This window comes from Necator americanus, chromosome II, assembly GCF_031761385.1.
Source record: "Necator americanus strain Aroian chromosome II, whole genome shotgun sequence".
In the NCBI taxonomy this organism is placed as follows: Eukaryota; Metazoa; Nematoda; class Chromadorea; order Rhabditida; family Ancylostomatidae; genus Necator; species Necator americanus.
In genome coordinates this window covers 29,253,211-29,263,973 of record NC_087372.1, presented here as the reverse complement: position 1 = coordinate 29,263,973, position 10,763 = coordinate 29,253,211, and the positions used below count along the sequence as shown (strand labels likewise).

The following is a 10,763-nucleotide window of genomic DNA, read 5'->3' as shown; positions in this document are numbered from 1 at the left end:
AAGTAGTTGACGAGCATCACGAAAACGCGCAACCCTCATCCCTCACGAATGCGAGAAAATGAGACATTATCAGAACAGTTTCATTATCAGAAGGGTTACGAGGCAAAGATAGCATGATCGGCCACTTACCGAACTGTACAAACACCAACTTTTTTTAGAAAAACAATCTTTACCTATGGAAGCTTTAAACCTAACGGAAACTTTAAAACAACAATGGAAGATTGTCAACTTCCCCAAGTGACAAAAAAAAGACTAAGAACCAAATGACTTATTAAGTGATACGGAAATTCAAGTGAAATTAACGAATAAGATGCAACATAAGGACTGCTTTAGTCGTTATCAAATACGTAATTTGATCTAATATGAAAAATCTCTAATCTAGAAGAGAATACAAATCAAATGGCCTTCAAACAATTGTCCAGTAGGCTGCTTGCGCCGATTCGAAACAGCTCAGGACTGAGCCACGATTCACCCAAAACCTGAAAAGGAGTAGTCTTTTAATCTTCAGAGTAATGTAATTATTACGTATCCAGATTTGAACGTACGTCCTTAACCAGCACAATGTATGCAAGCGCTTCTTCAGGGGTCTTAATTCCTCCTGCTGGCTTGAATCCAACCTTAAACGAAAATTAATAATGGACCGAATCCGATGAAAAAAAAAACAAGTTACACTGTTTAGTATTAATTTGCCTTCTTTCCAGTGAGTTTGTACCATCTCTTAATGGCCAGACACATTACATAAGCTACCTCCAGCGTGGCATTTGTGCACTCTTTTCCAGTGGATGTTTTGATGAAGTCAGAACCTAGAAGAAAGCATTCTACAATTGCAATATTTCCCCTCTTTTTAGTGAGAATGTCTATAATTCTTGCTCACCTGCTAAAATACTGGCCCAACTTCCCTTATAGATGTTAGTAAGGGTTTTCAATTCCCCTGTCGCCAAAATTGTCTTCATATGCGCATTTCCGCAGACACCCTTCAGGGCTGCTACTTCGTCATGAACAGCTAAACCAAATTTTAACACTTCTCCATCTTAACAACTCCATTCACGTTAATGTAATTCACTCTTACTGCACATAGAAAAACAAGTTTAAAAAATCCGCAGAAGTTTCTTTTTCCGATGTTTTTGAACTTTTCACAAATGCAACATCCGCTGTATATAAAAAGGGAATCCCTGTACACATACTGATAGAATTGTAAGGTACGTATTAAATTGTGTAGAACAACAAAAATTGATGAATGATGTTGCTCAACAAAGCAGATATTGTATCCGCCGAAATAAATATCTAAACAAGAACTATGCATGTGGAAAGAACCTCTTTGATCTTCTAAGGACATAAGCAAGAAATAACACATAATCAACTGTGTATTTTCGCACTACCACATCTTACTCACTTTCCTACGGAAGTGGAAGAATGTAAAGATATCGTGAGAAAATAAAGACACACTTTTCCAATCGCCTTCAAGAGCTGCAGCACGGCTAATGACGATGTCGATTTCAGTAGCACCGTCGGCAACAGTCAACTGAACTTCTAACAGCTTTGACTGCAAGTGGTACTGTCCCGAAGGGAAACCAGCAGCAACTAAAACATTTCTTTATTATAGTTATTTAAGCAAGTTCAAGACAGCTGCATTTTTAATCCATTGCTTGAAGATGCAAGAGAACCCAAAAAGGTATTCCCACCGGAAGCAACATTAAGGGTTTTCTGCTTAGCAGTAAGATGTTTGGTCACATCAGCTACGCGTTGTGGATAAACACAAACGGCTGCACAAGTTACCGAGGAATCCTGGAATACAAAGAAACTGAACAGTTCATGAATATTCTGAATAATATCTAAAACAAACACGAAGTGTGGAAATAATTTTCAAGAAAACTAAGATGTTCCTCCAGCTTTTTCTTCGTTTATGCTAAAGAAAAAAAGAAGCATGCAATGACCCAATCCATTACAGATAACATAGAAAGCTGCAAAACCCATCGAGAATGAAATGCCGAGAGTGAGTGTTATCGAACTACGTTTGGTTGAAATACTTTCCCAAAAAAACTAATGTCATATTCTCTTTGTTCCTGCAGGTTCCATAGCAAACATGACGTCGAGTACCCTTTCCACTTATCTAATTTGAACATTTTTGTTGCGTTGATTTAGTCTAAAAGAAGGCTACGGCACAAAGGTCCCAATTCGCAAAAAAAAAAAACTTTTTTGAGCTTTTTTCATCCAAAGAGATGCTTTGCTTGTTGTTTTTGCGAGCAGGAAAAATCAATGTGTTGAGTGCTGTGGTGGGAGGAAGCAAAAAGTATCGTTTCTGAACTGCTAGTTCTTTCCTCACAATGCCTTCTTAATGTGAATTTTCTTAGCAAAGGAAGAATCATCACCTCGATATGAGACCTAAGAACAATTTAAAGGCGTCAGTGCCACTAGTTTAATCACAAGTAATTCTCGCTTTTTCAATTCTTTTAGATGTTTGTGATGTTTCTAATCTATTTAATCATTATTAAATCAGATATATGTTTCAAAAAATTCACTGACATCGGGAATTGGGTTGAGTGCTCGATCAACTAGTGCCACGACTCGTCCTTTGGTATCATCGCCAGACAACGTAGTTAGGTCTATATAGCTAATAACTTTCCGCACTTGCGCTTTCTGAAACGCAATAAGAAATTGTTGCTCATGACCAAATTCAAACTGAAATATCCCAAAATTGTGTTCAGTCATAGAAAAGAACATACATCCTTCAGAAGCGCTGCTGCCTCTTTTTCGTAACGAGCGATAGCTGATGAAATCTCCTGAGTGTTAAAATCCCGGGAGACTTCTTTGTCAAATTCTGCCTGACTGAATGCTCCCATAAATTCCTTAAAAAACGAGAATAAAGTAGGCACCGAACGCAGTGAAACTCTTGATATACTTCGTACTAAGGATATCACAAGTGAGTAAGGATATTACTAGAATGTAGATCTATTTCTTAGTGAACTTACTGAATTCCTTAGTTTTGACCCAATTTGCAACACTTTTTTTCGCATAATGACTACATGTATTTGACAAAAAAGGGGGTAAAAGGCTTAGTTCCAAAAAAAGCATTAGTGCTATCAAAAACCATGAACAACATAAAATTGCTGAATACTGCCACGTGGCCACGTGTATAGACCCCATCTGCCGTAGCTACGTATTCGCTTATCCCGCCCCCATTCAACCTTTAGAATTTTATGGCAAGTTTGGAAATAAAGTTGCTGCCAGTAGTACTCCATTCCCAAAACAAAATCGTCCTCTCTAAAGAAAAAAGAACGTGTGCAATTCCTCTGCGGAATGGACACCAACGTGGCGTGCAACTTGAACAAAAAGTATCGGTCAGCAATGTGCACTGACGGAAACTCGAATACCACCCAACCCCTCATGTAAGTAGGTGACTAAGGTATAAGTCCTTAGTTCTTCTTCTGTTAGAATAAAAATGTCCCTGATGTCTCAACGTTCTTTGGGGTGAAATCCCCTAGCTTAGGTGGCATGATGCTGGAAATTAAAACTCTATACCTGCAATATTCTTCAAAACATTATCACTGATTGCAAACTTTCCTGAAAGATCTTGAAAGAAATCTCACGTTTATTTTAGAACATCAACAATAATCTCGTACATACTAGTTCCAATTTGAGAACTATCACTAGAAAATCACGTGCCACAAAAAGTGCATCGAGAACATGTGAATAATTGGATGATGGACAGTATTCCAGAGCAAACAACAAACGAAGAACAATAAGAACATGGACAACTCTAACAATAACTTCATGTAACTTTACTGTATAAAGGCTACAAAAAGCCGACAGGCAGCTTGAAACATCGCAACCAATCGTCACGACAGCCAGCAATCATACAGTTTGTCTCGTACGACACCACGACTGATGAAAAGACCTGACCCGCGCCTAGGCGGAAAGCATGGGCTTCTCCGTTATCCTTGTTGAATATGATGAACAATCCAGAAGAGGAAACAAGGCCTACAGCATTATCCCGAACAGTACGTGGAGGGACGACAAATGAGCAAGAAGCAAAACGAAAGGAGCGGAGAATATGCAGCATGAGATCTGCGAGAAAGAGTGACCCGCTTTGAGTTACTATATGAACAAGATTACAGAAAATGGAGACGCGAGCGAAGATAGGCTCGTGAGTGTTTGCAGCAACCTCCTGAAACGACATTCAATTTTAGCGCAGTTGGAAAAACTGGCAGGAATTTCAAAAGATGCTGACCTTCTTCCCATCATTTAGTCGAATCTTTGTAACCACGCCGTCAACAGAACTGATGAAGCCTGACTCACAAAAGATAGCCAAGGAAGAAAATATAGGAGCTTGCGTTTGGTATAGCCAGAGGAGCATTCCTCTCTCCTAAGGGGGACAAAGTTGTCATCAGGAAGTCACAAAAAAAAACTGTAAAATTCCGCGTATATGCTAATCAAAGTAGAAACTAAATCTAGCTAGGGTGAACTTACTTGCTGACACCTGAATTTGAGTCAAATCTCAACTCTGCAAAGAATCTATGATTTTGAGCTACCTACCGAAGTCTGCTGAATTCTAGAGTATAGCAAAAACGTTATTTTGCTCCCCACTAAATTACTGCAAGTGCACTTTTGCGGTCTTTTCCCACTTTTAAATAATTTGTTTACCATGTTAATCGCCTCTAAGCTGCCTTTGATAGTTGTTACAAAGACACATTCCTTTAGTACCACTGCGCGAGCAGGAGATCCACTTCGAATTGGGCATGACCAAACACACTCCCTCTGCTGAAAAACCGAGCATATCAAAGACTCGAATGAAGCAATTGTACTTGAGAATACTTTTCCTTGGATACCTTTGGGTCTAACTTGTAGAGTTTTCGATCGTATGCTGGAACATAGACATTGTCAGAGGTGTCGATTGCACAAGTTGCTTTTACAGCATCACCACAGCCGAAACGCCACTCAGTTACACCTGTATTCGCTGATAGAAAGTACACGCCTCCATCGTATCCTCCTGGAAAACAAACTAATATTTGCAGCAGGCTATGTGTTATAACTATGTATTTATCAATTGATCAAATTCATTTCGTTTATTTCGTCCCTACAATTGGTCCTTATTCTCTCCTATTGGTGGAAAGCCATTCAAGGATAGCAAAGTTGGTGTGCTCTTGCACTTGAGATCCCCCACCCGTTCGCCCAGGGTCCCTGACGGATTCCTCCGTTCGAGGTTAAGTTGGTCATCCAAAACCTGATATTCCTTTATCTAACCTAGCGTTCTGGGTCTGAGAAAATGATTTTGCGGATTTCTCACCTTCTGCAGCAAGAAAATGACCTGCCAACCAACCACCCTTTATGCTTTGAAGGGCCAGTCTTGTTGTGTAAAATTTAGGCGAAATTCTGGTGAGCTCTGTCAATGTTGTTTTTGTTTTATGGCACACCTGTAGGTGTTTTCAAAAAATAAATACATTTACAGAAATACGGCCGTCGCAACACAGACTACAACAAGAAAAAACAGAAAAAAAAGCTCCACTGAGCTCGTAGGTGCCATCGCAAAAAGGATTGTTGTCAGAACGACCAGATGAATCTGGCTCTCTGCCACATTATGTCGGTGGGTACGGTAGATGCTGCTAAGAACAGATTTCTTAACTGAAATATAGTAGAAAAGAACTAAAATATTATACAGCAACATACGTGCTTTCGGAAAGTAATGTATAGCTTGTAAACAGTATCAGTATCATCCATTCTACGATATAGAACAAGAAAGATAATAGTTAGGGAAGCTCCAGAAATATTACAAACTATCGCGCTTTCGTTAAACATAATCGAAATCTCACAAAGATTTTTACAACGACACCAAAGTCGGGCAAACGATCGATTTTGTATATCATACCAGTCGAATTAGTGAGGTGTAACTCCGCAATACCAATTCAATTCATCAGCCAGCTTTGAAACTTAGCAGAGCAGAAACTTACCTCTTTGTTGAATTAGAGTTCGTAATTTCTTTGTTAAATGTTGAAACCGTAGATTAGCTTTCATTTAAGTATACTTGGACAAAGTGGGTATACTGCAAAAGTGAGGAAGATAATTGATATGGATAGCAAGAAAAAACACACCAACAACAATGTAATCTCCAGTTCTCGTTGGTGAAGTTTCAAACCGACAGTGAATTCTAGTCTGTAAAAACCAACATGAAAAACGAACAATGAGAAATTAGTTATATGGAGGAAGCAACTAAAGTACCTTCCACAAACAAAAGCCGTCCCGAAGACGAAGGCATACAACAACTCCAGAATGCGAACAGGCGGCAACCACATCTTCGTCAAATAATCTAAAATCTGAGCTCCAGTGATCAAATCTTCAAATTATTACAATCTAAAAAGCAACGGCCTAGGTTCACCACTCAAAAAACTACAGAGCTGATTACATACTTTGTGAGAAGTGGTGTACCATCAATACATTTCTTTGTGTCACAGGCCCAACTAATGTCCGGTTGTAAACTCAGAATAACGGAAACGTCGATAACAACATCGGAACACCCAATGCTTTTCGAACCTGAAGGTGATGAAATGAGTAGTACAGGTGTACAGATAGGCAGGACCGCTAGAAAACGTTCCTTTCTACAATTTAGCTTCATATGCACTATAAAAACCTCCTTCTCTTTTTCAGAAACCTCAACGGTAACATTTGAAACATTAGACTTTCAGTTTCTTGCGAGATTTACAAACTCGTCCAATCAGAATGCGAACGCATCCTAACCCTGTGCACAATGCAGTTAGGGTGAAACTTTTGTTTTAAGGCGAATCTAATTATTCTTAAATGAGCTGTTTACGCAATGAATATGATAGCCCGATGAGGAAGCAGAAGAATTTGCCTCAGAATGAATTAATAGGGAAATAGAGTAGGTATAAAAAGTATAATATAAATATACAAAGAGAGATCGAAACTAACTGTTAGTAATCGTTGGCTGACAAGTATATTTTCGAAGTACGTCTAGAATAGCCATATTGGGATCTAGGATATCACGAAGGGCGTCGACGGTTCCAAAATGCAGCGCAATTTCAGCGGCTTCGAGAGAGCGAATACCAAAAATTACTTATTTACTTCGGATAGATTGTAGCTAACAAACAACCACTTACCGTAATTGACGAAAGATTGGAACGATAAATCAGGCGTGTGTCGGATGCCGAATTTTTCGAGAAATTTAAATATATCAGACCATGACTTCATTTGTGCGGAGCATTGCTCTTCCAGCATAAGTGTCAGCTTTAAACGATCCACTTTTCCTTCAAAGAAAATTCCAGAACAAAACAAACATGTTGTTGCTTTCATTGTAACAAACCATTGAGCACTTAAAATTGGAACCAACCGCTTGGGGTGAGAGGAACTCGATCCAAATATATCACTTTGGATGGAATGAACGATGAAGACATTATCTGCTGCAAAGATCCCTCTATTACAGTTTCCGACTTAACAAACAGTACAAGAAATTTATCCCGATACAACAAGAAGTAAGCGAAGAAGACTCCTCTGAGAGTATGCACAATTTCAGAAAGAGCAGCGAGATTACAACGAATGCCATTCAACTTGATCTGGAATAAGAAACATTTTACATTAGATTCGTTCAGTCATCTACTCCTGCCGCACCTCCTACATGTATACGATATTTGTCAAAATTAACACTTCTTTTTTTGTGCATAGCTAGCATGTCTTTCTTAACTATATTTCTTCGTTATTGATAACTCGTTATGTTTAGCGCTTAATTTTTTGTAATCTTCGTTTCAAGGGACAAATACAGTGACTTCATAAGCCGAGCCTAAAAAAAGATAGAAAAACTGGTGAAACATTTGCAATGTTATTCACAGTAGCGTCACAACAGCCTTTTACAAGTGAGTTTTTGACTCGAACACATATACTTACATTGGCGAAAGATCAGTACACAATAAACTATCGACAGTAACTACACACTACTTTTTTTCTTCGAAAAGAAGCGAGTGCTAACGAATGTCGGGAAACATTTAAATTCTCATGTAAAAACATAAGCATTAAAGAGTAATTGAATTTGATCGATTCAATCTGCAATGTTGATAAGTTCCTACCATGTCAAATGTTGACAAATTCAAAATTGGTGGAAAAATACAAACACCTAAAACTATTGTGAGATATGCACACCGGACTTAGACACACAAACAAGCACACTAAATTACTCTGTTGTATAAGAACAGCCTCATATGACAATTTTACGAAATCAGTAACTAGATTGCATCCGGATAAACAAATGGAAAGCTTACCTGATCGTCTGTTCTCCCAACTACTACGTATTTACCATCGACAACATCTACAATGTCTCCAGTAGCGGTGAATTCTCCACCCCAGACACCATTAACGCGGCATCGCCTTGTTCCACCTGCAAGAGCTACAGAAATTACATGCAGCAAAGCATTTTGGCGGTCGATGGACGACTCCAATTTGGACATGCACCCATTGTTATAGAGCTGCCGCTGCTGACATTTTCGATACGAACAAAAGCGCTACACTTCGTCAACCTAAGCGTTCTTCGGTCATTAAAACAGCAGTTGAAAAGAAGGCAGCATATTCAGAAAATTCTCCTAAACTACATCAGAATTGTTCACATTTTGGTCATACAAGTGCAATTGAGTGAGGCTGAACTGATTCGCAACCCGTACAGTTTGTTAGAGTACACATGATCGTTTCACGAACTCATACACACCCAAAAGAGCGCACTGAAATATGCATCCTTTCGATAGTTACAAGACAACCTTGATTACAACCTAAGCAGGTTCGAAATCTATACTTCATGCGGATAGATTTTCAAACGCTTTTTCTTCTTGAAACTATACATGTAAATAAAATGAAGCACTGAAATAATAAGAAAATAAACAAGCCTATCAGCAGTTCACTAGCAGGTGTAAGAGATAAGGTGGTACACTTCAGAGGGGAACCAATGTCAACGAAATTGCAGCTAAATAGCTAAACACATTCTCATAATCGCTACAATTAATCTTTGTCTACATGCAGAGAAGGTGTTCACTAACTTGAAAGTAATCTCCGCAGCAGTGGCCCAACAGGAAACCTCAGTTACACCGTAAACATTGAAAATTCTCGTTGGATTCGAGAGAGTGCGGAAACGTTGTACAAGTTTATAAGGAAACTTCTCGCCTCCTAAATTGGAACAAATGACAGTAAGATACATTATGTCCTTCATTTTGACAGCATAGACAATTATTTGCCTACTACAAACGATTATCTATGCTGTCTAAAAGCATTATTATAGTTGTCTGTTTAAATGTATTACAACTTAAAAAGGCGTAGAAAAAGACCTATCTATTCTATAAAGACACACCAATTAGAAGACATCGAATCAGTGAGTGATCACTGAAAATCCATGAGAGTGTCGACTCATCGAAGAGAGACAGAACAGAAGGAGTCAGCTACAAAATCATAGTTTTCATCTAGCTACTAAAATAAATTGCGAGAAAAAATTCCATAGTAACCTGAACGAACGTTGGCGTGTACGTTTTCAAGACATTAGAAAACAGATGCGGTTGTGATCGGATCCGATCTGGCACTAGTAGCAACTGAGCTCCACTAAATGAGAAATTGAAAGAATCTGATGGGAAGTTTAACACTTCTCACGTCCACTCTCCTTAAATTTGTTGCGCGAGTTCACAGATTGGTGGAAAATTGTTAGCATATGGCAGAACCCTCGTAACGGCAAAATCGAAGTAATAAAAGTGACGAGTAATCATGACAAAATATTGAATAAGTTAAAGATTAACCTGGTGAAGGTCAAGAATAATTCCACGATTGATGGATCAAAGCAGAATGACGTTGAGCATAAGACAAGGTCATCAGATGTAATCGAGAACCTTTCACTGAAAAAAAAACTTTCTGGAATCGTCACTTGATACTATATAAATGCTCATACATACAAGGACTCATTACCTGAAATCTTCGATATTCGGCCCAATGCAAGAGTAAGGGACGCCAACTAGCTTCGCAGAACCAGTAGTCCCCGATGTGGAGATGAAGTAACAAAAATCCTGCTCTTCAGCTTCATCACTCGTACATTCGTGCAAAGAATTAATTTCGACCAACTGAATTAGTATTCAAATAAAAGAGATAGCAGATTTTGGCGTTGAGAGGAACTTCTTCGGCAGATGAGAACATAGCCCAACTGTTTTGAAAGTAAACCAACGACTTAGAATCTTATCTTGTAAGATAATCAGAATATTTTCAAAGACTTATTCAAGCAATTTTTTAGCTGTCAGGATTCAAAATGCAAAGCAGACAATGAAAAATGGCGTTCACCTCTTTGCCATCAAACAGAAAATGAGCTCTGAGCGAAACAGGATTGTCGCCTGGTTGGAGTATAAGAAACGGAGTATGGATATCAACAAGACTGAAATGGAAAACGTTCGATGAAAAAAAAAACTGGAGAAAAGTGTACTCACGCTGCAACAGCACAAACCAGTTCCGATGACCGCGGCATATGGAGCGCAACTAATTTCGCATCGATGCCACGAAAAACCTCTTTGAAAGAGGCCACCTTTTCACAAACATCGTTGCAAGACAGCAGTCTCTCTTCGCCAGAATCGCATAACTCGTGAATAGAGAATGGTACAGTGATCATATCATTCTCGAAGGAAAACAACCCTGTAACAATGCTTACAGTGTAGTGAAGGACATCCATTTGTTACTAATTTATGAGAGTAAGAAACGAAACTGACAGCAGAACATGACTCAGCAATATTTTATCCATTATTATTTAG

General features: G+C 38.7%; 1 protein-coding gene across 2 annotated transcripts; it reads right to left on the bottom strand.

The window, feature by feature from the left end:
• Window positions 1-395: 395 nt before the first annotated feature.
• Window positions 396-10,731, bottom strand: RB195_019860 (uncharacterized protein; the record flags this gene model as incomplete). 2 transcript variants are annotated; one of them, XM_064187901.1, is made up of 32 exons in its annotated part: window positions 396-479; window positions 546-617; window positions 691-803; window positions 875-1,003; window positions 1,447-1,581; window positions 1,683-1,785; window positions 2,524-2,637; window positions 2,724-2,846; window positions 3,520-3,529; window positions 3,896-3,906; window positions 3,983-4,165; window positions 4,229-4,363; window positions 4,642-4,758; window positions 4,827-4,861; window positions 4,919-4,987; window positions 6,087-6,147; window positions 6,214-6,301; window positions 6,402-6,525; window positions 6,922-7,038; window positions 7,110-7,256; window positions 7,340-7,409; window positions 7,515-7,562; window positions 8,262-8,377; window positions 8,877-8,953; window positions 9,027-9,153; window positions 9,335-9,422; window positions 9,486-9,579; window positions 9,771-9,866; window positions 9,937-10,088; window positions 10,303-10,393; window positions 10,446-10,647; window positions 10,722-10,731. In XM_064187901.1, 32 exons carry the CDS (start codon window positions 10,729-10,731, stop codon window positions 396-398), a joined length of 3,141 nt encoding a protein of 1,046 aa, XP_064043781.1. The 2 variants fall into 2 exon arrangements, with proteins under 2 accessions (XP_064043781.1, XP_064043782.1); XM_064187900.1 differs by lacking the exons at window positions 3,520-3,529; window positions 8,877-8,953; window positions 9,027-9,153; window positions 10,722-10,731 and having other exon boundaries at window positions 3,896-4,165; window positions 4,827-4,987; window positions 6,922-6,984; window positions 7,340-7,562; window positions 10,446-10,624.
• Window positions 10,732-10,763: the final 32 nt, after the last annotated feature.